At 44.6% G+C, this 27,713-nt stretch overlaps 1 protein-coding gene and 1 long non-coding RNA gene across 3 annotated transcripts in view; both read left to right on the top strand.

Moving 5' to 3' along the window:
• Positions 1 to 27,713, top strand: part of LOC125963005 (uncharacterized) — a 406,444-nt gene that overhangs the window by 78,953 nt on the left and 299,778 nt on the right. The gene's annotated exons all lie outside the window — the stretch shown is intronic.
• On the top strand, positions 7,792 to 27,335 carry GPR173 (G protein-coupled receptor 173). Of its 2 annotated transcripts, XM_033417604.2 has the most exons (3): positions 7,792 to 8,153; positions 8,573 to 8,729; positions 25,742 to 27,335. In XM_033417604.2, the coding sequence occupies exon 3, from the start codon at positions 25,839 to 25,841 to the stop codon at positions 26,958 to 26,960; it is 1,122 nt and encodes a 373-aa protein (XP_033273495.1). In that variant the 5' UTR covers positions 7,792 to 8,153; positions 8,573 to 8,729; positions 25,742 to 25,838; the 3' UTR covers positions 26,961 to 27,335. The 2 variants fall into 2 exon arrangements, with proteins under 2 accessions (XP_033273495.1, XP_004286448.1); XM_004286400.3 differs by having other exon boundaries at positions 7,792 to 8,729.

Genomic DNA, 27,713 nt, shown 5'->3' on the forward strand with positions numbered 1-27,713 from the left:
TAGATAGATAGATAATGTGTGTGTATGTGCTTAGGAATATATACATACACACCAGCTCTGCCCACTGAGATGGACTATAATTCAGTGACTCCTAATTGCAGCAATGAGCACACTTCATGCCCCTATTTTGGTATCTCTACCAAAAGGAACCAAGGCTGGATTCTTGGAGAAATGGTTGATTCCAGAGCTGGGGCAGGAAAAGCACAAGATGAGCCTGAAACACCTTGATGTTCCAGAAAGTAAGGGAATGCTCAAAGGACGATCGACATATCAAAAGGACAAAAAAGCAAGCTTGAAAGGACTCCCCTTGTCAAATTCTGGGACAATTTGGGCAACAAAATAAATAATGAATGTAGCAGTTTATAACTTATTGGATAAAATAAGAATCCACAAATCCATATGACAAAACTAAATGAATGAATAAATGAATGAAGGAAGGAAGGAAAAGAGAGAGAACTCTTCCTTATTGTACAATGTGAACTAATAAATGTAGAAGGAATAATAGGATTAGAAAATCACCATTTGGCAACCACAGTAGGAATAATTGTTTCAGCCAAGTGCAGTGGGATGGGGCGAGAGTGAGGGCAAACCATGGCTTGTTATTCCATACACTTCTGTGTAGTTTGAGCATATCACAGTGTGCATGTTGCATCACTTGTGTAATTAAAAATATGTTTATTCTTTTGACATGCTGAGGGACAAGTGTTTGTCATTGTCAGTGTTTGTTGCGAGATAGTGGGAGATAAATAAGTCGCACTGAGGTGATACCCAGGAGCACTGTCTCCTGAGAGACAGAGATAAGAGCAGCAGTTCTAATTAACTGTAATACCGAAAAAATACACTAGAACATGGTGATAAGTGGGATCACTCTTGCCTAAGTACCTCAGCACAGTGCTGGGAACACAATAAGCACTCAATAGAAACTTGCATAAGGTGTAAAACAGTATATCCAGTCTCTACCTTTGCATAAGAAAGGGGGGAATGCAAAGTATAAGTATGATATATAAGTATATATAGATATACATATATAAGCATATAGGTAGATACTTATAGTTTCAAAGAGCAACACTGGAAGGATAAACCAAAAACTCATTTTTAAAAAGTGACCTATGAGGGAGAGAGCATAACAGGGTGTAAGGACAGGATGGAAGTTATATAGTTTAGCCTATATACTGAAAACATAAAAATGTTTTACATATTCAAAAATTCGACGAAAAATTTTAAAAACAATCCCCCAAAATTGAAAACAAACGGGACTGAAAAAACCTAGCTATATCACATTCATGACATAGCTTCCAAAGATAAAATATTATTTCCAGCAAATTTAGAACACCGTGTTTTGAACGCATGCCCTTAATGGAATATATTCCAAGGACAAATAGAGCTGCTAAGAAATCTTAGACTTCTTTCAGGAGTCTAATTGCTGGTAGAAATATTGGTTTTGTTACTTTACTGCAAAGAAGCCATTATATAAATGCTGTTAGGAACCAAGGTTTTCCATATAAAAGTGCCACTTTTGAAGTATAAAATTTTAAAATTGCATAAACAACTTGGAATATTCATTTTGAATTGGAAATATCAATATGATCCAATGACTTTTTTGTTTCTCTCAACGAAAAAATTTTCTTGCTCTGTTCACTGAAAATACCAAGAAGCAGTGACACCCACTATCAATACACACACCTAGCACCCTTATCTTGTCCAAATATATCCCAACTAAAAAGAACCAGGACTCCTTGGAGAAATGGCTGATTTTAGATCTGGAGCAGTAAATGTCTACTATGAGCCTGGAACATCTTTTCATACTAGAAACCATGAAAACTATCAAAGTTTTACTAGTCTCATGTCAAAAAGGTACAGGAGCAAACTTGAAGGGGTTCCCAATGGCCAAATGAGGGACAATTTGAACATCAAATAGAATAATAATTGCAATGGATCGAAACACTAAATATACTTTTAAAAAATAAAAACCATGTGTTTGGGACTTCCCTGGTGGTCCAGTGGGTAAGACTATGCGCTCCCAATGCAGGGGGCCCGGGTTCGATCCCTGCTTGGGGAACTAGATCGCACATGCATGCCACAACTAAGAGTTCGCATGCCGCAACTAAGAAGTCCGCATGCCACAACTAAAGATCCCGCAACAAAGATCCCACGTGCCGCAACTAAGACCTGGAGCAGCCAAAATAAAACAACAACAACAAACCCATGAGTTCATAATGACACTAAAAATAAGAAGAAGCAAAAAAGAAGTTTAACCAAAAACCTCATTTGAACCACTAGAACCGTAGGGCATCAATTCCTTGCTCTAAAATTGGCATTTATAATGACAGAATTACATCTATATCTTGTTTTTCCTGTATTCACTGTATTTTGGGTAACCCAATAGCCTGAGTTGATGAAGGAACGTTTTTACTTATATAAAAACGCCAGTTAATAAATGTAGAAAAGTGATAGAATTTTAGAAAAAGGACCACTCTGCAAGTCCTAATGAAATAACTGATCCAGGCAACTATCATCAATAGATGAAATCATTAAATGAAAGGCTGATGGGGAAATTTTCCATGGAGGTATCAGGCTATTACCACCTTAACCCACTGATGAATCTTAACATCATTAAAAGCAGGACCACCAGATATTATATGACTCCTGGTATGATGAAATAGGAATCTCACAGCACCGCCTTTGAAGTGTTCTTAGTAATAATAATAATAATAACCCGGATGCAATAGAGTTCTCAGAGCTAACTTCTATCTCCAGGAAAAATGGGGAGTAGAGAACATGTTAAATGACACTACAAGGGAGCAAACAGACAAATTGAGAAGATGAGTCCTTCTACAGCACAACTGCAATAAGTCAAGGGCATGACACAAAAAGCGCGAAGAGAGGACCTGCTCTAGATTAAGGGACCATCAAGAGACATATCAAATAATGCAGTGTGTTCTGATTAGAACAAACCCACTGTAAAAAGTCATTTGATTATAAAAACAATTGGGTAATTATGGACTTGCTTATTTATTATTAGACATTACCAAGGAATTAAGTGTAATAATGGAATAGTGGTTTTATTAAATTAAGTCCTTTTTTAGAAATGCATACTAAAGTATATATGGGTATGATTCAGAGTCTGAGATTTGCTTTTAAGTACTTCAATGAAAGAAAAAATGGAATAGATTAAACAAATATGGCAGCATCTTATTCATTATCCAATCGTGGTTGTGTGTGTCTGTATTTATGATACTACTCCCTGTTTGTATGTTTGAAATGTTCATAATAAAAAAGTTAAAGTTTGTTGAGAGAATGAAAGGGGGCCCCAACTAAGAAAAATTCCAGAATAAGTTGGAAAGAAGCATTTTTATTCAAGGCTGGGGTAAAAGCCTTGTTTAGATTCAGTAACTAGGACAGTTAAACATGGGTGAGAAATGTACCAAACCACTCCCAACTGTTTAGACACCAAGTAGAACATTCCTTATGATAAGTATGTGTTTTTTGTTTTTTAAAACAAAAGACTCATTAATGCTAGGGGCTTCTGGATACTGTTAATATTCTATTTCTTGAGCTGAGCAGTGGTTAGTTACATGGGTGTTCACTTTATAACTATTTGTTAGTCTGTATGTATACATCTCATGCACATTTTTATCTGTATATTACATTTCACACTTTAAAATGTTAAATTTTTCAAATCATAATTGAATGGTAAAACATGGCACTCTTTCTCCCAATCCAATGCAGCCTGGACTTGTTAAGCAGACCACAGGAACCCACTAAGGTGCTTTTGCCCACCTGGTGGTGCAGTACTGTAATTTCAGAGAAAGAAACAGGAGGAAATAAGGAACTTTTAAAATCTTCTAAAATGTGCTTATCTCCTCACCTGCTCAGGGGATGTAAACAGAATGGTACAGGCAGAAGGGAACCAGGGTTCTCCCATTCCTGGAATGTTGGAGTTGATTAAAAATGGGGGACTGTGGCTAGAAGTGTATTACGCAGCTTCCCCTGTCTTCTCCACCTACAGCTCTGCCTATTGGATGCTATGTGCTTATCTCATAGAGACATGCCTTTTTTGAAGAACTCTTTCTTTCCCCTCCTAAGGGAGGAAGGTTGCTTCAGGGTGGAGGGTAGGGTGGGGGGCTTGAGTCCAGCTGGCGTCTCCCACCCTCTTTTGCAAGCCCTTCTTTCCTCATCGCGGTTCCCTGTCATCTCCAACGACCTCAACAGAACAATCCTTTCTCCCGAGGCCTTAGAAGGACATGAGTTGGAGGCCAACTAAGGGCAAATCAAGATAGCAGGAGCCCAGGTCAATATCTCTGTGTTCAAGAGAAAGTCTGAGAGCCTTAGCCTGGCATTCAGGGTCTGGCCTATGTCAGAGGAGTATCCTTCACCCAGGCCACAACAAATTGCTTCTGCCATGCTCCAAATGCATCTTGCCTTCTGGGACCTTCAAGCCTTTGTACAGGCTGTTTCACTTACCTAGGCACCATTTTTTATTTAATCAAGATGCTCATGGTATTAATTTTATGTCTTGACTTTATTATGAACACTTTACAAATATTACCTCATTTATCTTCACAACCCTATGTTGTAAGCAGTATTACTACCTCATTTAACAGATAAGGAACTTGAGGTGCGAGGAAGTTAAGAGACACAGATTCAAACCCCAGCAGCCTGGAGCCAAAGTCAGTGCTTTTAGCCACCATACTATGTTGCCTCTTAAACTTCTTCCAACTCACTTCCACTTCTTCCACACTTATCCTGGGTATCACCACCTCTCCCCACACTGGCCTTGACATCTTCCAGCTCCCACAGCTCCCAAATCCCACTTTTGCCTCCCATTATGTGAAACATTCTGACTGCTTGTTCTACTTTTTCATTTTTAAAAACTTTTAAAAATTGAAGCATAACACATATAAAGAAAAGTACAATAGGCATAAATGTACAGCTCTCAATGAATTGTTACTAAGTAACCACCCATGTAATCAGCACCGAAATCAAGAAACAGAACATTCCCAGCACCTGAGAAAGTCTCCTTGGGCCTCCTACTCAGGGCCCAAAGGCAATCAAGATTCTGACTTCTATCACCATAGATTAGTTTCACCTGTTTTAGACCTTTCTATAAATGGAACCAAAAGGGTATGTGCTCTTTTGTGTCTGGTTTATGCTCCTCAGCATAATGTTTACAGAATCCATCCATATTGTTGTATGCAGTTGTGAGGCATTTCTTCTCATTGATGTGTAATATCGAATCCTGTGAATATACTACAATTTATTTATGATTCTTCTGTTAATGACATTTGGGTTGTTTCCAGTTTAACTATTACAAATAGTTGTAGCTATTTATTACAAAAAGCTATTACAAATAGCTTTTATGAAATGAACGTTACTGTATATGCCTTTTCGTAAACATATATTAGCATTTGTGTTGGGCATATACCTAGGAGTAGGATCACTGGGTTATGGGGTGTGTATATGGTCACCCTTAGTAAATATTGCTAACCAGGTTCCAAAGTGATTATATCAGCTATATCTCATCAGGATTGTATGAGAATTTCAGTCACTCCACATTCTCACATCCAGTATTATCTTTCTCTTTTTAGTCATTCTAGTGAGTGTGGTTTTATTTCATATTTTCTTGACTACTAAATGACATTGTATGTTTATATCTTCCTTTCTAATCTTTATGTCTTTTATTTATTTTCTTGCTTTAGTGTGCTGGCCAGGACCTCCAGTACAATTTGAATAGAAGTGGTTATAGCGGGCATCTTTGCCTCATTCCCTATGTTAGAGGGAAAGCATTCAACGTTTCCACATTAGGTATGATATTTGCTATAGATTTTTTGTAGATAATGTACATTAAATTAAGGAACTTCCCTTATATTCTTAGCAAACTTACGTTTGCTAAGTTTTTTGTCATGATGCTTTTTTTTTTTCATCTATTGAAATGATCATATGATTTTTCTTCAATTCCCCGGAAAATTCTGTGTAAAATTAGAAAAGTGATGGGGTTTCTTTCCTTATTTTGTAAAATTCACCATTGGCAGTTTCTGGGTCTGGAGGTTTCTTTGTGGAAAGCTTTTTAAATTATAAATTCAATGATTTAATAGTTATAGGATTATTTAGATAAAAAATTTTTCTTGTGCAAGTTTTAGTAAATTGTATTTTTCTAGGAATGTCCCCATCTTATCAAAATTTTCAAATTTATTAGTATAAAGTTCTTCATAATACTGCCTTATTGTATTTTTTAATGTATATCCAACCCATATTGTAGTGCCCCCTTTTGTTCCTGATACTAGTTATCTGCCTTCTATTTTTTTTTTCTGGATCAGTCTCAGGGATTTATCATTTTTCTAGTTTTTTTTCAAAGAATCAACTTTTAGCTTTGTCAATACTCTGTTGTGGTTCTGTTTTCTGTTTCATTGATTTCTCTCTTATCTCTGTTATTTCTCTCCTTCTACTTTCTTTAATTTGCTTTGTCTAACTTCTTGAGATGGATTTTCAGCCTTTTTAAAGAATAATATATATTTAAGGCTATAATTTCTCTCTAAGCATAGCCTTAGCAGCATCCAACAGAATTTCAGATATAATATTTTCATTATCACTCAGTTCAAAATATTTTCTAATTTCCATTGTGAATTTATATTTGACTCATGGGTTTTCTTCCCTCTCCAAAGCATGATGCCCAAACATAACAATAACCACCTGAGGGCCGTGTCAAAATACAGGTTTTGGAGCTTCATCTCAAACCTCCTAAATTAGTATTTCTGGGAGGTAGGCCTGGGTTTCACAAACTCTATGGGGGTTCAGATGCAGGTGGATTGCAGGACCACAGCTTGGCAGTGGAGCAAGGGTTTCCTAAGGGCAGAGAGCAAGTCTGATTCACCTACATTGTCAGTGCCCACCACTGGACCTAGCATACAGCCATGCTTAATAAATGAGTGAACTAATGAATGAGGGAAGAAAGAAAATAGAAGAAAATTGCTTATATCAAGGGAACTGGAATTCTTAAATGCTATAAATTAGGGGAACCACTATGGCATCATTTGGTCCCAATTTAATCTATTCAGGACAGAAGTATTTCTTCCTTGCCTTCGAACCTCTGCCTACAAGGCTTCTCCTCCCCTGGCCCATTCTGCTGTCCTGGAACGTGGCCATAACTATGGGTGCGTATCTGTCTACTGGCCCAGAGAAAGTAGGGGTGGCACGGGAGATGACGTCCTGAGAAGGGCTGTTCAGAGATGGGCAGCGCTCCCTGCCACGCCCCCGCCCCCACCCCCTCCCACCTACAGGCCTTGCTGGGAAAATGCCCATAGAACCCATTCTAAATAAGGTTGTCTATCCTACCTCTCAGAGCTTTAAGGATCCCTCCCAAGCGAAAGCTTTTGAGAAACTTCCACAGGACCTTTCTGCTCTGACCCCAACCGTAGATCCCCCCACCCCTGCCTCCTCTGCACTCGTAGCCCATGCACTTCTCCCCACCTCCACGCATGCCTCTCTCCAGCATCTCAGAAAGGCCGGAGTCTGAATTCCCCAGGCAGCTATTGTCCTGGCAGCACAGCCGCCACGCCAGCATCCCCACCCAGTCGGCCTGCCAGCCAGCCGGGTCCTCCCCGGCCTCACCAGCCCCCCTTCCCCGCCCCGCCCCGCCCCGCCCCGCTCCGCCCCAGGGAGGACCAGGCTGGCGGCTGGGAGTCTCCCTGCCTGCTCAGCCTCCCTCCTTCCCTCCCTCCCTCTCCCTCCCTGCCTCCCTCCCTCCTCCGCCCGCCCCTGAGGCAGGGACCGTGCAAATCGAGGAGAGGGGGGACGGACAGCCCAGATGGGGTCCAGCTTAGTGCCCTGGGCTCCCCGCCGATGCCTTATCCAGGCTGGGTGTCCCCAGCATCTTGGGACCTAAATTTGTGTAAGCTGGGGTGCTTCCCAGGCCTGGAGGGTCCCTCCGGCAGGCCCACGGTGCCCCCGCTTTGCATCAGGACCCCCCCCTCGGATGCTCTGAGCCACCCTCCTCAACCCGGATCTAAAACCCGGGACACAGCTATCAGGCCAGCCTCTCTCTCCACCCCACCCCCTCTTTCTGGCGTCCATCCCCTCCCCAACTCCACCTCTGCTGCTGCCTCTGGCTGTGGACCTGCACCTCTTCCCCATCCCCGACAGGCCTGGGGATCGAGGTGAGCCTGGATGAGAGCTCCCACAACCTGGGGCTCTCCCAGGCCATGGCCCGAGTGCTCCCAGGGAGGAGCCCCAGACCCTGAGCATCTGCTGGAGGCTTGGCAGAGGCCCCGCGGGGACCGTGTCTTCTGAGGACAAAAGGCGGCGGCCAGCGGGCAGACAGGGAGGGGGAAGGGGGGACCGGCAGCCAGGTGGGCAGACGGGTAGCAGGGGCCAGTGCTGGCCCCCCTCCCAGCTTGGCGGTGGCGTGAAGATGGGGGTGGGAGTGTGTAGTTGGGGAAGCACCTGCCTGGACCCCCACCTGCCAGCTAGCTGGGCACCCCAAGGCTGTGTGCTGCCCACCTGGTGTTCCCCAACACCCCCAGCCCTGCCCAGTGCACTCCTTCAGTGCCTGCTTCCCCTGATGTCTGCGATTTAGACCAGCCCGGCTGTATCCACGGCAACAGAAGCAGGAATGTCACTGGCTGCCAGCTCACGGAGGGTCCCACAATGTGGCCTGGGCTGTGATTTATCCTGAGTGAGACAGCTTGAGCCCCCTCCCTCGATTCCAAGACAGCCCTGCTGAGAGAGCCAAGGTAAGTAGTCAGCGTCCCTCCACCAAGGATGGGGGGCTGGGACTTCTGTCTCCCCACACATATTCCAGAGTCTCCATCACTGCCATGCTCTCTGTCTCTCTCTGGTTCTGTTGGTCTCTCTCTCTTTCTACTCCATCACAAGGGCTACTTGGGCACTCAAGCCTGGAGAGTCCTCTAGCCATCCCCATCTTCCTCAATCCCAAATGTCCCGTGAGGAAGGGAACCACCACCTGTTTCCCCGTACAAGGTCTGTTTTTATCATTATGGTCGCATTTGAGCACGAGGCTGTGTTAATATTTCCTTGTGTGCTGTCTGTGGAAGGCATGCCTGGAGCCCGGCTGTGCTCCCCTCATGATGCCTGCACCCTGGGCAGGCTCAGCCTCCTGCAGCTGCCTCCTCTCCCTCTCCCTCCTCCTCCACTCTCCGACAGCTTCCTTGGCCAGCATGCAGGGTGTATGTGTGTCTGCCTGAGTGTGTGAGCTGGCAGGTGAGTAGACGTGACAGAGAAGCTGCTCCCAGCCCAGACCACCCCCCACTCCTTGTTTCCTTCTTTCCTTCCTTCCTTCTTTCCTTCCTTCCTTCCCCTGTCTCTGCCCACAAGTAGCACTGACTTTTGCTCACTCACCAGGGAAGATACTGCTGTGATTTCCAGCAAGGGGGAGGAAGCCACTGTAGGGCTAAAAGGAAGGTGAGGTGGGGGTGGGGAGCACTTCCAGGCCCTAGTCTGCTTGATGCCTTGGTGGAGGCAAGGACCATGCCACACAACATCCTGCAGGGGCCAGACACAACATGGTTGTCCCCACAGTGTGGGCCCCAGCCTTCATCCAAGGCTCTCAGTCTGTTTCGGACTCCCATGTTGTGTCTGGGATTCCCCAGATATTATGGCCTTGTGGTCCCTCTGTCTGAAGAAGCAGGAAAGCCTGGTATATGGAGAACATGGATTCTTCAGGGACACCTCCCTCAACTACTGGCTCTGCAACTTTAGTGAAAGTGTGCTACTTATTGAACCTTAGTTTTCTCATCTGTCAAAGAGACTGGTAACCCTTCCTTCATGGCTGTGTGTAGTGACTAAATGAGTTGGTGCATGTAAGTAAAGGATGTGTATAGAAGTGGCCCAGAAGCAATGTCAGCAAAGCTCATGGTCAATATTGTTGCTGATTGTTCATGATTAATATTGTCATTAATTATTTGGGGGAAGGACTGGCCCCTCTTCTCCAGGGTCTTGGCTGAGATCTGGGGAGGGCAGCAGGTAGGTAAATGGAGGAGGGGAAGGGGAGGCAGGAGCAACTCTGTGTTGTTACTCCTCATTTGTAAGGAGGAATAAGTGGTGGCTGTGGGCAGAGCCTCCTGCCCCCACCCTCCTCCAGGCTCCTTTCCTGCACTTTCCCCTGTCTGTGCACACACACACACAGAGGCTCTAGCCCCCGTGAGCTAGCAGAGGCCTGGCTTGCAGCCTGCAGCATTGCTGACTCTGGTGATATATGCATCTCCCTGTTGAGGGGAGACTTGGCAAGAGTTTGGCCTGTGGTCAGTGGTTGGCAGGGCGTGGGGACAGGGCTGAAGCTTCTGAGATCACAGGGCTTCGGGTGTGGCCCATGCAGCAGCCAGAGCTGTGGGGGACGGGTCCCAGGGAGTCACTAACATAGAGCCTAGGCTGGAGGGACAGTTGGGTCTGCTGGCTGGTTTCTGGGTGTGAGATGTGGTAGAACACTGAGTGAGGGGTCAGTGGCCGGAGGAGAGTCCTCAAGGCCAGGGGAGCATTAGAAAGAGGGGAAACACTGAGGCCCAAAAGACCTCCTCTGTGGGGGCAGGGAGGGGTGGGATATATAGAGTAGGCTTATGGAGTAGACTTTTCTGAAGAAGCATTAGGTGCAGAAGGGAGAGAACCCCACCTGTGGTCCAGAGGCATCTAGGCCTGAGCGTGGGTGTATATGTGCAACTGAAAACATATAGCTGTGTGTGTCTGTCTGTTCATGGGCACTATGAATGTGTATGAGTCTGTGTGTGTTAGCAGGTCACATGATGGTGTGAAAGTGTGTGGGTGTCTGGGTAGGATGGTGTGTGTACAAGGGAGTGGGTATGACTTTGCATGTCTGTGTGGGTGAGCAAATGGGCATGTTGGATCCTGAGCCTCAGTGAGGGTGTGTTTCTCTGAGCCAATAGGCCTGTTGAATGTCTGGCTAAATATATGTATGTGGTATACATTTGTCTTTGAGTGTACATGTCTGATTGTATGTGTATGAGTGTGAGGGTTTCAGAATGCCTGGGTGTACATGTCCTATTAGGTGATTGCCCAGATATATCTGATTGTGTATATTTGTGTATGCCCCTGTGTGCATATGAATACAAGTGCATCTAAATGGTGTGTTTGTAAGTGTAAGGGCATGTGTATGTGTGTATGGCCATGCATGTATGGGAGGGTAAGTGTGGATACACATGCTTCTGTGTGGGTGTGCCTGTCGTGTATATGTATGAGTAGGCCTGTGTGTGAATGTCTTTGTGGATTCTCCAGCATTTTGAATTATGTCTACGTCTGTGTGTGCATGTTTGAATACATATTGTCTGTAGACAGACCCATGGGTCTACATCTGATTAGGGAAATGTTAGTGTAGATGGTCACACTAGTATAAGGATAACTAATTGTGTGGGTAGGGGAGAGTGTGTGAATGCACATGTTTTGTGCATGAAAGTATGCCTTGTGGTTTGCCTATGTGTGCACATTTGATTTTATATATATGGGTATGGCTGGGGGGCTGTACACCTTTAAATATATGCACAAAAAGCTGTGTGCATAGGTAAATGGCTGCATTCATGTATATGTCTAGTTGTGTTTCTGGGTACACTGTTGTACCTCTGAGCATACATCTCTGAGCGTGGTGTGAGTGCATCTCTTAGTGTGAGTGTGCACTCACACTCACTCAGTGTGGTGTGTGCATGAGTAACTACAACTCATAATACTTGGATGCACCTGTCTCATTATGTATTTTGTTTGAATTTCTGAGTGAATGTGAATGTGTGTGTGGAAATGCCTGTGAGTGACTGAGTGAATGTGTGTGTATATGCTAGTATGTGTGAACATCTAGCTGTGTGTGCACTTGAGTGAACATGTCTGTATATTTACCTGTGTATTCACACACATCTAAGTGTATGTGTGTGTAAATATGCCTGGGTGTGTGTCTGTCTGAATGTACAGGTGGTGTCTGAACTGCACCAATTTGTATAGTTCTAATTATTTGCATATGTGTATTTGTATTTATCTACCATTGTTTGTTCTGGAGCATATGTTGTAGAACCGTGTAAGTGAATGTACATGCACACCACTCTTGGCCTATAAGTGCGTTTGAGTGTGTGTGTGTGAGGTTGTCTTTGCATGTGTGTGTCTGTAATGAGTGTTAGCAATTCTTCTTGTGCAGATGTACAAGTGTGTGAGAATATGTGACTATTCTTCCATGTGTGCATGAGTCTTCTTTTGTTTGCATATTTTCTCATGGGTGTATGAACATGTGTCAACATAAATGGTGTGCGTAATTGTGTTTTGTAAGTACATTTGTGTCTCCATGTCTGATTCTGTGCATGCAGAAATGAATGAGGTACAAGCCTAAGTTCATGTGAATACGCTTATAGGTGTACATGCCCAGTTGTGTGTATAAGTCTATGTGTGTTAGAATGTCCATGTATGAGTACACCATCTAATTGACAAGCATGTGCACATCTGGGTGTTCATTTGTGTGAGTACATCCTGGTGTGAGTATGTGTGAATATGCTTATGTGGTCATGTCTGGGGCTGTATGTGTATACATTTGGGAGCTCACCTCTGTGTGTCGTGTTTGTTCATTGTCTGACTGGGTGTGATACAGAGTCTGCCTGTCTGTGGACATATGTAAATATGCCTGTGTGTACGCCTGTGTTTGTGAGTGAAAGTATGTCCTTCATGGGCATTATGTCATGTGAGTATATGCTATGCATATATGTCTGTGTTTGAGAATAAATGGATGTGCATATGTGGGACCAAGTGCAGTGTGAGTGTGCACTGCTGTGGGTGTGCCTGTTGTAGGGATGAGTGTAGGTATTTGTGCATGTGCCTGTCTCATGGTATGTATGTGAGAGAGGGAGAAAGATTTGGCCTTGGGCTTGTGCAGGTAGGCCTTATCATTGAGAGGGTGATAAGGGGGGGTACTTATGAGTCTGTGTGATGCTATGTGTACTCCAGCGTGTATTTATGTGCCTGTCTGAAAGTCAGGTACCCTGCTAGACTATGTCTGGCTCTAATTGTGTAGACATCCTAGATGATGGAAGCCAAAACACTTGAGCAATCCATGACCCCCTTCTGGGGTTTCTCTGGCCTTGACCATGTGCTGGGCTTCTGTGAGGGTCTCAGGAGAATTCCTGTCATCATTCACACTCAAGAAGTAAGAACCAAAAATGACTGATATCCTACTAGGGAAGGGGGCCTGTGACCTCTTTAGAAAAGGATTTCTTGAACCACAAAGACCTCATTTCCCATCCTCCCCCCACCATCAAAGGCCCAGGACAAAATGGCATTGTATGGTATCAAGGGTTGGTAAATGCTTTTCACACACAACACCCAAGTTGTGCTATCCAGGGAGAAATCTAGATCTAAATGTGTATGTATAAGTGAAAAGTGAAGGTATATTCAGGTAAAGTGGGGTGTGTGTGTGGAGTGGGTGCTATATTTGTTGAGAGAGAAAAAGAGAGAGAGAGAGAGAGAGAGAGAGAGAAGGGATCTGGGTTGTGTGTATGTAAGAGAGAGCCTGGGCGTATCTGGGTAGGGTTTGAGTGTGAGACATTTGGGTGTATTTGAGAGGGATGAGTGTGGATGTGGGTGTGTGTGAATGGTGCATTTGTGAGGCACTATGAGACCATTGGCCTATTTCGGTGGAGGATGGTATAAGTAACATTTTGGGTGTGGCTGTGTGGGAATATGTGTGAGGATATATATATTTGAGGGGTATGTAGGTATGCGTGTATCTGGATGGCGCAAGAGAGAGTCGGGGGTTATCTAGATGATGTATGTTTTACAGTGTGGACCTATCTATGTTACGTGTATAAGAGGGAGTGTGGGTATTTCTGGGTAGAGTGAGTGTATGAAGGAGTATGGTGTATTGGGGTGGGGGCATTCAAGTGTGGGTGTATCTGGATGGTGTGTAGGTGGGTGAGAGAACACGTGTATCTAGGCAATATAAGTGTGTGATGGAGTTTATCTAGATGGTGTGTGTGTCTGTGTGTGTGTGTGTGTGTAAGAGAGAGAATTTGGGCACATCTGGGTGAGGGTGGGGTATATGTGAGTGTGTATATAATTGGGAGTATCTGTGGATGCTGTGGGGGGTATATGTGAGTGAGGTGTGTGTGGTGTGTGAGAGAGCATGGGTATACCTGCATGGTGTGTGTGGAGTGTGGGTATTCTGGATGATGGTGATTAAGAGAGAGGGGGGAGCTGGATTGTGTGTATGTATAAGAGAGTGCGTAGGTGTTTCTGAGTGTGGTGGGAGTGTGAGAGCATGAATGTATCCAGTGGGAGAAGTGTGTAGGTGTATCTGGATGGGGTAGAAGTGTTTGGGTTTTATTGGGTCAGGGAGTGAATGTGAGTGTTTTGGTGTGTGGCTGGGTGTATCTGGATGATGTGTGAGAGAATGTGGTACATCTGGGCTGTTTGTGAGACAGTGTGTGGGTGTATTTTGGGTGGAGTGTGTTTGAATGTGAGTGCATCTGGATGGTGGGTGGGTGAGAGCACAGGTGTATTTGGGTGGTGGAGTATGTATTAAGGTATATCTGAATGGTGTGTTGTTAGAGCTTTGGGTGCATATCTGGGTATATATGTACTTGGGTATGTGTGTGAGTGTGTGTATAACTGGATGAGGTGTGAGAACGAGAGTTTGGGGGACATTACTGGGTGGGAAGTGTGAGTTTGGAATGTGGGGGCATCTGGGTGGTGTGGAGAGGATGAGAACATTGGATGTGTTTGGGCAGTGGAGTGTCTGGGGAAGTGCACCTGGATGGCATGTATGAAAGTTGGATTATCTGGATGGGATGTGTGTGTGTGAATTTGCAAGTGTATCTAGATGGTAGTGGAGTGTATCTAGATGATGCATATGGGTGTGAATGTATCTCAGTGGTCCACATGGGATGAATCTGGATGTTGTGTGTATGTATGAGAGTGTGGATGTATCTGGCTGGGGCTGTGTGAGTGGGCTCTGTGTGTGTGTGTATGTGTGAGAGAGGCAGAGACAGAGAGACAAAGAAAGAACATGAGAAGTGTGGGCATATATGGATAGGATTTGTTTGTGAGTGGGTGTCTCTGGATTATGTGTATGTGGGTATCTGTTCATGTGGATGTATTTGAATTGGGTGAGTGTGAGTATCTGGGTGGGGTGTAAGTGTAGTGTGTTTGAATGGTGTGTGTGTCATTGTAGGCGTATCTTGATACCACATGTGAAAAAGACTGTAGGTTTGCCTGGGTTGGGTATGAGGGCTCTGGGTTGGGAGTGTGTGTGAGTTTGGGTGTATCTGAATGTTGTATGTGAGAGTGTGGGTGTACTGAGTTGGAAGTTTGCTTAAAGTGTGGCTGTACCTGGGTGGAGTGCCTGTGAGTGTAGGTGTATTTGAGCTATGTGTGTATGAGGATGGGTGTGTCTAGATGGGATGTGTGTGAGAGAGTGTGTATCAGTATTGGGTGTGTGTATGAGAGTGGGTGCATCTGAATAGTGTGTGTGAGAAAGAGAATGTGTACCCACCTGGGCTGGGGAGTGTGGGAGTGGGTATATCTAAGTAGGATGTGTGCGGTTCTCTCTGGATGGTGTATGGGAGGGAGATAGGGTATATCTGGGTGATGTGTGTGCATGTGAATATATGTGGGTAGTGTGTGTGAGAGCATTTGGGTATATCTGGTTGGGGAGAGTATCTGAGAATGTGGGTGCATCTGTATGTGAGTGTGGATTTATTTAGATGGTGTGTAGGTGGTATATGTGGGTGTTTTGTGTGTTTAGTAGTGTGGGTGTGTATTGGTGGGGTGCATGATTGTGGGTGTGTGTATGAATGTGTATATCTTTCCTGGGGCAAGATATACCTCTGCTGGAGTGTCTGTAAATGTGAGCATGTCCATGTTTGTGTATGTGTATGTGTGTAACTGTTTGTACCTGAGCCTGTCAGTACATGGCTTGTGTGTGCATGTGCTTGTGCTAAAGTAGTGTGTATCTGTATATGTGTATGAGGTGAGTGTGTTTCTACATGTGAGTAAGTTGGATCTGTAAGGTCTTGAGCCAGGCTCTGGGTTTACATGCCTTTATTAGCTGTGTGGCTTTGGACAAGTCACCTAACCTCAACTAAGCCCTAGTTTCTTATTTGTAAAGTAGGGGTAATAATACTACCTATCTCATAGAGTGAGAATTGGATGAGTTAATATTCAAAAAGTGCTTTGGACTGTGCCTGGTACATATTGAGTCCTCTGTGCCACATAAGGAGTTACCCAGTACTATAATTGTCACATACGCCTATGTGTAAGTGACAGTATGTGTCTATCTGCAAGTGTGAACGGGGTAGTTTCTATGTGTGTATTTGCCACATTATCAGTATCCACATGTATGTGTGAGAGAATGAGCAGATTGTGGGTGTATGTGAGGGTGTGTTTATACATAAAAGTGGGTTTGTACTTATATGTGTCCCAGTGTGTATATAAAACCATGGGTGTATGAGGATGGAAGTGTGGGTCTAGGAGGTTGATGGAAGAGGTTTGGCCCTGTGTGTATGCTTCCCAGCATACACACCTCTGAGTGTATGAGTGCATATACCTGTATCTGTGGTAGTGCGCAGTGCGTTTTTATCTGAATATGTAAACGGGTTTATAGTGGTCAGGATGTAAATGTGTGCATGTTGTGAGTGTCTGTAAATGTAAGAAGGTTGGTGTTCAGGTTTATATGTGATGATGTAGGTGGATGCGTGTGTGTGTAGAGGATTTAGGCCTATATGGCCATGTACTAGGATGTGTGTATCTGTGTCATGTGAATGTATGTGTAGGTGTGAATGAGTGTATCTGTCTGTGTTTATAAGCAGCAGTAGCTATATGGGTGTGTATGTGTGAGCCTGCATTGCTTCACCTGCCTGCCTGCCTCTGTGTGTAGCCTGAGCCATGCCTGCCTCAGTGAGCCTAAGCCATGTGTCTGTATGGGCGAGCAAGTCTGTACTGTGTGTATATGTATGTGTGCCAGGGCAGGGTACATATAAGATGGTAGGTTTTAATCTCTTAGTGTAAGAACCTGGGGTGGGGAAGAGCCTGGATCTGTAGGATGTGAGCTGCACTTGCCCTGTGACTGAATGTCAAGTTCTTACATCTGTGCATACATGACTGTGTCTGAAAGCATATAGGTCCATACGATTTGGTCTGTAGGTGTATGTGTGTGCACGTGCCCATGTGAATGGCAAATGTATCGGTGCCTAGGCCTGTATTTCTATAGAAGTGTGGTTATATGTGTGTGTGTGTGTTATATAAATCTTTGCATGATTTGCTGGTAAGTGGGCACCTACACACATGCCTCTTTCTGTGTAGAGGAGGAGGTGTGTGTGTGAGCATCTGACTGCACCTATCAGCTGGGGTAAGTCTGGATGTGTGTGTAAATTTGAATCTCCATGTACACCTATGCCTGTGTGCTGTGTATCTGTTCATGTGTGCAAGTGTCCACGCAATACGACTAGCTGTGAATGTGTCAGGCACACAGAGAAGGTGAAATATTTGTATGGCACACTGTAGTAAACTTAAGAGGATGTAGGGCTACTGGGGTTTGGTGAAAAGAAATTCCTTACATTTTCTTTATATTATAAAAATTGTAGTAAGAAAAATTAAAATGCCAAGTTTTAGGAGAGTTATTTAATATTGAATTTGTATGCAACTTTCAAATGAAATCTTTTCCAAATATTTTCATAGTACACTTGAGCTCACTTCTGTAAACATAACTTTTTAATTCACTCGTGCAAATCTGTAGTGGTCAACATTTGTGCCCACTTCTTCTGCATCTTTGGTCATGACTGTCTTGGTTTATTTTATGGTCATTTTCATCATGATTTGGTAAATCACTTGGTGCCGAGCGTAGATCCCTTATGCCAAGTTGTTGTGTTTCTTGGTAAAAACCCAAACAGAACAAATGAAGCAAATAACCATTGGTACTTTTGACACGGATATAAACTTCTATTGTGGCCTGCCTCTTCTTGATCTTGGAAGGCATGTTGTTGAAGGTAAGACCCATTCCATGGAGGTTGTTTAGGCATAGTTTGCCCTAATGTCCTCATAATTAGCTTGAATGTATGAATGTAGCAGCATGGTTGTGCAGGTCAGCAAAACTCACCTCAAAAGCATGAGCTTTGGGGTCATCAGGTATCATTTTGGTTTCTCTGAAGCATCAGGTGCAGTTTCTTGTGTTGAATATGGCTGGTGCTTTCACACCATACCAACCTTTCTTAACAAATGGAACAACTGCTTGTTCGTGCCTCCCTTTTTCACCTCCCTTTTATAACTCACTTGTTCTTGCTATGCCCAGGCAGAGACCCAGCTTTTATGCTCAGAATAGCTACATACTCTCTTCTGTCTCTTGGTAGTCACCATCAACAGGAAACCATTTGCCTAAGTGGCAGCAAATGGTCAAAGGGTATTTTTTAATTTATTAAAACTCTTTTCTCATCAATAATCTATAATTCTTAGTCTTTGAATTTCGTACTTCAAAGGTGAGATCCTTCTTTAAATCTAACACCTCTTTCTTTTCTTTCAGTCAAATGTGATCTTGAAATTTCTTGTAACAAATGCTCATGAATTTTGGATCCAACAGAAAATTTTCATTTTGAGTATTTAAAAATAATGATGAAGTTTTCCCCTAAGTAGACCTTGTTCTATTCATCCTAGTAAATCTTCTTTAGTATTTAACTTATAATGCTAACTAAACATCACCCAAGGAACCGTACTTGACCTGATTTCTTCTAAGTTGAAGTTTGGCTTCAAATCCATAAACCTTGTTGGTATACTTTCATGTATCTTTGAGTGTCGAAAATTTTTGATGTAATTTTATTCATGTGCTCAAAGAGCCATGTGTTGAAGCCAGTAAGCATCAAATCTGCAAAGTGAGAGTCATTCACAGAGGAATGCTGAAATTTTTCTTTTAGCTCATAAATCCATTATAAACTCTACACACTTAGGCTTAAAACAATAGAGAAGGGTGTACTGATTCCAGTGCTTCACAGAAAGCTGACAAGTGGGTGGGTAGTGCCTTGGATCTAATTAAATTCACCTGGCATCATTTACTGTGGAAGTTAGACCTTCAGGCAAACTTTTATAGGTTAAGGCTCCTCAGTGGATGACTCTCAGCATTTTCAGAACAAATTCCAGCTGTAAACTTCCTGCCATCACAACAGCAGCGTCAGTCCACAGATTTATGCAGAGTTTCCACAATATTTCAAAATATTTATGTATCACTTTGAGTATTTCAACCTTAGTTTATTTTGGTGCTTCTGGCATTTCTCTTCAGGCTTTCTGACTAGTACTATAAACCAAGCACAGTTAATCAACATCCTGAGATACATCAATAGAAAATGAAAACCCCTTTGATTCAGCAATCTTCTGGGTTAGTGTTATCTCGATGTCCTTTGACCTGTCACCAGTGTATCTCCTAACAGAAATAATTGAAAGTGGCCCCTGCCCTATTTCTTCTACCTTGTTGGTCTCAAATACAGTGTGGACATTTTCCTGGCAGACTGCTAACATATGAGATTCTACTGGGCGGGCATCTTAGCTTTACTTGTTAATTGTATAACCCTGTTACTAGCTGGTTGAACTCCATCTAAGAATGTTCTAACTCATCTCAAAAAAGAGCCCAGTTTCTTAATTTGTTCTTCCAGATGCTTCAAAAAGTCCAAATCTTTCTCTGTGTGATAGAGTGTTTTGTGGTCAGTTGACCAACATAGCCTACTGCGAAGGTTTCTGTTGATAACTTTTCCACACAAATTGGACATTTAGGTTGAGGAAAAGAGGGCTAACTGGGCAGCTGAACTCAAATTTGAGACAATCCTCATTAAATTGCTTAAATTAGGAACATCCTGGATTATTTTGGAGGGGAGACTACTGTGTTTGTCTTATGAGTCTCTTGATTTTCCAGCTTTAATCAAAAAGTCCAATTTGATGGGGAAAGAAATATCTTAAGAATTAAATCTACGTGAATATAAAGTATTGAAGGGGTCAGCAGACTGACCCTTTGTGTGACCCTTTGTGACTTCTGAAAACTGATTTTTTCCAAAAATCAAGTTTTAGGTCTTCTGCATTTTTAAGCAGCACTCTGAGACAAACCCAGAAAGGCCTAGAGTTCCCTTTAATGAATCAATTCAATTCAACTATAGTCAGGCTGCACTCATTTACTGACAAATATTTTACCTAAAAACAAAAGATAATAATTAATTATGAAATTAATTATGAAATGTTCTAGAAGAAAACTTTTTTAATAAAGAAGCAACAATCAAGGAAATTAACAAAATTGTTATATTCTCTTTAGGAACACCTAATTCTATATAATAGTAATAACTGCTACAATCATACAGCCCTTCTATTTTCATAGAAAAAATTGTGGAAAAATAAGAATGAGATCAAATTAAAAGAAAAACAAACATTGTACATATATGGGCAAAGCCAAAAAACCTCACTGATGATGAACAACCAGTGGCAACCAAAGTAATAAATCTGACTATCTGGGATGTTTCGACAGGAAGCAATCCAGACATTTACAACCTCCCTTCTCACATGGTCCCCTCAAGCCCCCTCTTGCTCCAGCCCCAGACAGCTCTGCCAATGTTTCCACCTGTGCGTTCTGGAGTTGGCTGCTCTGTGCACTTGCACGGGTTTGTCTCTGGGTGTATACCTGTTGCAGGCTGTATATGTCAAGTAAGTATCTGGTTTGTGAGCAAGTTTGTGTGTGTATAGACGTCTGTGTGTGAGAGTGTATCTGTATACACTATATCTGGCTTTTTTCTTTGTGTTTGCTTGTGCTTGCATATTTCTAAGGGGTGTGTGTGTGTGTCTGTGTTGGAGCTGGTCTACTTCTCTGCATGAGTGAGCGTGTACATGTATGGGCATCTGTGTATACCTGTGCTAGAGTGTACACATCTGTGTTGGTGAGTGTGCCTAATCTATGTGAGAGGTTTTGGATCAGTTGGTCTCTGTATGTTAGAGTGTGTTAGAGTATGTACATGTGTGATATGTGAGCAGTTTTTTACTTGTCTGTTTTTTCTGTGGGTATCTGAGGGGCAGTCTGTATATACATATGTGTGGCAGGGTTCAAGTGCATGTGAGCATGCTGGCATATGTAAGTGACTGAGTGTTAACATGTGTAACCATGTTTGTATATGTGATGACATAGGTATGCCACTGTTTTCTTGCAACTGTGTTGCAAGAGTTTAAATACGTGAGAGGATTTGAATCATCAGGTACACTGGGACAAAGGGTATATATGAGTCTACATGTGAGTGACAATGAGTAGGTTTGTGTGTGTGTATCTGTCACAATTTGAAAGTTTGTGTGTATGTTAAGGGAGTTATAATTGTGGGTTTGTGGGCCACTGCACGTGTGTGTGTGTCTGAGTGTGTCTGCATATTAGCAATTCTCAGCTCTCTCATACCCAACACCCTCTTTTATGTAACATATTTTGTAACACCCCTTTACTATTTGGACATGAAGTTCTTAGATAATACAATCTCTCTGCATATATAATTTCAAAAGAAAATTCGTATAGTATGTTATACAATAGCCACATTATATTAACTCTAATATAAATAAATAAGAAATAAAAGTGACTTATAAGAAAATAATTTGCATTTCAATATGGAAATGCTTGGGCATGACACTCCCCAGGAGATTCAGTGAATTAGAAGCTTGTAACATCTTATGATGAGTAAACGTGGATTTAGGAGAAGGGGAAAAATCAGAAGCTGCCCCTTGTACGAAGTGCAGGCAAATGACAGGCAAAGGCCTAGGGGTGAGAGTTTCTGAAATACTGAACAGCTCAAGGAAAGTGCTCTACAAAACAAAGTACAGTCTCTAGACTTACATGGCAGCCACATTCCTGGATAATTCAGGGTATATTAAATCAAAGGAACAACTGTGTTTAACTGTGAAATAGAGTTAGATTCTAGGTTCAGTTCATTCCAAGTCCAAAATCCTGTGGGTTGAGGGACATATGTTGGCTGTGTGGGACTGCCCCGCAGGTCACTGAATGGCCAGCATCCTCGCCCAGGACCCCAAATGTTAGAAGGACACACCCAGCACTGTGGCAACCAAAAATGCTCCTATAAATTTCCAAAATGTCCCCTAGGGGGCAGTAATGCCTTTGTTGAGGACAAAGCACTGGTGTTTAAGCAGGGTACACTGTGCCTGTGTGAATGAGGACGCATACACGATATACCGTGTGTGTGTGTGTGTGTGTGTGTGTGTGTGTGTGTGTGTGTGTATGAGTGCCGTGTGTGCACACCAGTGCCCCTGTGTGTGAGCTGGTTGCTGTCTATGGGTCTCTATAGGAGTAGCCTATGTGTTTGTGAGTGTGTGTGTAGGTGTCTGTGTATCTCTAAGGGCATCTGAGCACGAGCAGGTGTGTACATGTTATGTGTATGCACATGCACCCTTAGTTTTGGATGGTCCCAGGCTGTGGCTGCCAGTCTATGCTTAGAAGAACACTCTCCTCACTTTTTATATAATCACCCCAGCTTTCCAGGCAACACCAGAGTTTTGTTTGTTTGCTTCTATTATTTTATGGGTTTTTGTTTTGTTTGTTTTGTTTTAGTGTTTGTTTTTGTTTTCACTGGGACTTGGCTACACATTATCCACCTTCTTGGTCTTAGTGTGTCTCTCTGTGTCTCCCTCTCTGTCTCCATCTTTATTTCTGCCTCTCTCTGTCTCTGTCTCTGCCTCTGTGTCCGTCCCCTCTTTATCTGTCTCTCATTCCCCGTCCCTGTCTATTTCTCTATATCTTTCTCTCTTTATTTCCTGGCATTATCCCTTTCCTTCTATCTCTCTGTCTCTGTCTCCCTCCCTCCTTCCCTCTCTCCCTCTGTCTCTATTTTTTCTGTCTCTATTTTTTCTCTCTATTTTTCCCCTTTCTGTCTCTATTTCTCTCCCTTGTCTGTCTCTTGCACTTTCTCTGTTTCTGTGTGTGTGTCTCTCTCTTTTTTCTCACTTTATCTCTTCTTCCTCTTTCTGTCTCTATTTCTATCTCCTCTTCTCTGTGTAAGGCTCTCTCCTTTCTCTGTGTATTTGTCCCACCCCTTCCCTCCCTCCCTCCTATGTCTCCATCTGTCTGTCTGTCTGTCAGTCTCTCTCTCTCTGCTCCTCTCTCCTTCTTTGTCACTCATGTGTCTCTCTGACTCTGTCTTACATTCAGTCTCTGTCTCTATCACCTCCTCCCTGCCTCTCCTGAAGGCTAAGAAGTGCGTGTGTGTATGTGTGTGTGTGTGTGTGTGCATATTTACACACACCCAGCTATCGGCTGGTCCACAGTTGTGTGGGAGCTATGAGGCCTTGAGGGGCCGAAGGGGCCCACCAACTCCGCTTCTCTCAAGCCCCTGCCCTAGCACCTTCTCTTGGCCCACTGGCACCAGCTCTGAGACTTTGGGGTACCATCAAAGTCTGGCCCCAGATGGCTGTGGCAGGCCATGTTGGGTTGAACTGGGAAACAGTGCAGAGGGGAGCCGTTTTCCTGGGAGGGAGGAGGTAGAAAGACATCCACTCAAGCCCCACTTCCCCCAACTTCAAGCCCATCCCAGTCCCAGCAGGAGTTCTGAGCTTCTCCAGCTTCTGCCTTGCTGCCTCTCCTCAGGGAACTGCCCTGCTACCTTGTCACACCCCACACCCAGCCCGCACACACTAGGAGCTCTCCTGCTTCCCCCCAGGTTTTGCCTGTGCTGTCCCATTCACTCACTGCCCAGACAGCTCTCTCAGCAAATCCCACCTGGAAGCCTCCAGGCAGCCCTCCCTGAGCCACCAGCCCCTCTAGTCCCTCAACCAATTGATTTGACAGCTTTTGACTGAGGGCCTACCATGGGCTGTGCACTGCTCTTCTAGAGGAGAGTGTGTGAGTCGATAATCCCTACCCTTGTGGAGCTTTCCTTCTAATAGGGAGAGGCAGGCAATAAACCAAAAATTTAAAGTAAATATTTTATAATAACTATAAATGGAGTATAACCTTTAAAATTGTGAATCACTGTGTTGTCCATCTGTAACTTATGTAATACCATACATGAACTATATATCAATATTAATTAATTAATTAAAACAACTATTTTAAAAGTAAATTATATAGTACATTAGAAGAGAGAAATTCTAGGAAGAGAAGCAAAGCAGGGCAAGAGGCACGGGGGTGCTGTTATTCCTTACCTGGATTACTGCAAGAGCCTCCTAAGTAGTCTCCCTACTTCCACCTTTGCCTCACATGATCTGTGCTCCTCACCGCAGCAAGCAGGATCCCATTCAATCCTGAGTCATATCACATCTCGCCTCTGTTCAAAACCGTCCCACAGCTCCCATCTCACTCAGAGTAAAAGTCACAGTCCTCACCATGGCCTATGTGATCTGGCCTCACCACCTTTCTGACCTCACCTCTTACCACTTTCCCCTCACTCACTGTGTTCCACCCTCTTCCTTGCTCTTCCTCAAATGTACCACATGCAGTCTCACCTCAGGGCCTTTTCTCTAGCTGTTCCCTCTGCCTGGACTTCTCTTCCCCCAGATGACCACATGGCTCACTCTCTCACCTCCTTCATGTCTTTGCTCAGATGACACCTCCTCCATGAAGCCTTCCCTGTCCACCTCATCTAAAACTGCACTTCTCCCACCCTTAGCACTTCCTATCCCCCTTCCATCCTTTATTTTTATTTTTAGGAACCTATCATCATTTGACCTAGTATACTTCACCTATGTATCTTCTTTATTGTCTAGAATATCAGCTTCACAAGGGCAGGGATCTTTGTCAGTTTATTTCACAGCTGTATCACCAGTGCCTGGCATGCAGTATATGCTCAATAAATAGTTTTTCAACAAATGAATACACACAAGCATACCTAAGTCTTTATATTCACATATACTCTCCACCTCACTTAAAGTAAAAACCCAAGTCCTTGTCATGGCCCACAGCCCTGCACGATCTGGCCCCAGACCCCTCTGTGAATTCACCTTCCACTGTCTCTCTTGCCACCCTGTTCCAGCCACACTGGTCTTCCCATTGTTCCACGAGCATGCTAAGCACATGCTTGGTTATGAATAAAGAAACCTATTTAATGAGTGGCTACCAGCATTAACCAAAAAATCTGTGAAACAGAATAGAAACTAGGTACATTATACATAGGATCTGTACTGTTTTGTGAAACTTTTGGTTCAGCTCTATGTACACATGCTTGTATGTGTACCAGGCTGTGATGTAAAATGTATTTCTTACTATGGGTGGCAGTTTAAAAAGTTTGAAGAACACAAACTTTGGGCTTTGCAAAGGGAGAGAAGAGCTGCATCAACATCCCCATCCCACAGACCCACCAGTGGAGGAAACAGATAACCGAGGACATCCAGAGAGACGAAGCACCTCCTCACCCAGCAAGGAGGGAGAAGGAGCAGCAGTGGGCCAGGGGCAGGGCCTGACACCAGCCAGGGAATAAGTGGGGAGGCCACCTAGACATACTAACACTGCCCTTTCTGTTTCTTCCTCACTTTTCCTTTCCACCTGTTTCTCACTGTCTCTTTTTCTTGTGTTTCTCTCCCTCCCTCCCTACGCCCTCCTTCTTTCCCCCACTTCCTGTCTCTCTGGTTCTGTCTCTCTCCCTGTCTCTTCTCACTCTTTCTCATCCCCTCCATTTCTGTCTCAATTTGTGTCCATTTTCTATCTCTTTGTTCTCTCCTTTCTCACTCTCTCTGTGCCCCTGTGTGTGTTTTCTCTCTGTCTCTTTCCTGCCCTCATATCTCTGTCTCTCTGTGTCTGTGTCCTCATTTGCAGGTGCAGCCCAGCAGGACAACTGATGGAGTCCCCCGGGGCCCATCGAGCACCGGACTGGCTGACCCCATAGGGTTGGGAGCAGCCCCTGCCCCTCAGTATGGCCAACACCACTGGAGAGCCCGAGGAGGTGAGCGGCGCACTGTCTCCACCATCAGCATCGGCTTACGTGAAGCTGGTGCTGCTGGGACTGATCATGTGCGTGAGCCTGGCGGGCAATGCCATCTTGTCCCTGCTGGTGCTCAAGGAGCGTGCCCTGCACAAGGCTCCTTACTACTTTCTGTTGGACCTGTGCCTGGCTGATGGCATACGCTCTGCCGTCTGCTTCCCCTTTGTGCTGGCTTCTGTGCGCCACGGCTCCTCATGGACCTTCAGTGCGCTCAGCTGCAAGATTGTGGCCTTTATGGCTGTGCTCTTTTGCTTCCATGCGGCCTTCATGCTGTTCTGCATCAGCGTCACACGCTACATGGCCATCGCCCACCACCGCTTCTACGCCAAGCGCATGACACTCTGGACATGCACAGCTGTCATCTGCATGGCCTGGACCCTGTCTGTGGCCATGGCCTTCCCACCTGTCTTCGACGTGGGCACCTACAAGTTCATCCGTGAGGAGGACCAGTGCATCTTTGAGCATCGCTACTTCAAGGCCAATGACACGCTGGGCTTCATGCTTATGTTGGCTGTGCTCATGGCAGCCACACATGCTGTCTATGGCAAGCTGCTCCTCTTCGAGTATCGTCACCGCAAGATGAAGCCCGTGCAGATGGTGCCAGCCATCAGCCAGAACTGGACATTCCATGGTCCTGGGGCCACCGGCCAGGCTGCTGCCAACTGGATCGCTGGCTTTGGCCGTGGGCCCATGCCACCAACCCTGCTGGGTATCCGGCAGAATGGGCATGCAGCCAGCCGGCGGCTGCTGGGCATGGACGAGGTCAAGGGTGAAAAGCAGCTGGGCCGTATGTTCTACGCAATCACACTGCTCTTCCTGCTACTCTGGTCACCCTACATTGTGGCCTGCTACTGGCGAGTGTTTGTGAAAGCCTGTGCCGTGCCCCACCGTTACCTGGCCACCGCTGTTTGGATGAGCTTCGCCCAGGCTGCCGTCAACCCGATCGTCTGCTTCCTGCTCAACAAGGACCTCAAGAAGTGCCTGAGGACTCATGCCCCCTGCTGGGGCACAGGAGATGCCCCGGCGCCTAGAGAACCCTACTGTGTCATGTGAAGCAGGCTGGTAGGCAGACAGGCAGGGAGAAAGTCAGGGCCACCATGATGGGGCCAACAGAAGGGGAGAGGTGGGGCTCCATAACAGGAGCCTTTCTTTCTGAGCTCCAGCCCCAGCCCCTCGAACCACCTGGAATCTAGGTACCTTTGTCAGCACCTCCCCAGGGTTGGGGACTGGGTGGGGGACTAGGAAAGAGGCATTTCTAGTTCTGTGGGGCCCGTCTCCGCCACCTCCTTCTCCACTTCTACAATCTCTCTCTCTCTCTCTCCCTCTCTCTCTCTCTCTCTCTCTCTCTCTCTCACTCTCTCTCTCTCTCTCTCTCTCTCTCTCTCTCTCTCTCTCTCTCGCACACACACACACACACACACACACACACACACACACACACAGAAGTGACAATTCAGAAAAAAAAACTGAAAATGCAGGTTTTTCTACTCACAGCTGAGGAGACAGGCTTTCTTGCTTTAATGTCTCTCCTCTGACATTGTCCAGAAGGGGGAAATTTGTCCTGTAAAATAGACTTCCAGAGTCCTTATTGTCCCCTCTGCTCCCACGTACCCTCCCCTTCCAAGTCCTTTAGCAAGGCCTGGATGTTTAGAGAGAAATTGATCTGCTGACAAGAGGGACCGAAGGGGCTGCTGGGTTCCCAGGGAGCAAGGAATGTTTAATTGCTATGTTGTGTGCAATGTTGTTTTAGGCTAACCCTGGTCCCAAGCCCGGTCTTTTCTCCATCCCCGCCATGTCCAGACCTCC

Source organism: Orcinus orca, chromosome X (assembly GCF_937001465.1).
Source record: "Orcinus orca chromosome X, mOrcOrc1.1, whole genome shotgun sequence".
NCBI lineage: Eukaryota > Metazoa > Chordata > Mammalia > Artiodactyla > Delphinidae > Orcinus > Orcinus orca.

Excerpts from the sequence above, each read along its gene's own strand:
- GPR173 (XM_004286400.3), top strand. The coding sequence starts at position 25,839 with ATGGCCAACACCACTGGAGAGCCCGAGGAGGTGAGCGGCGCACTGTCT.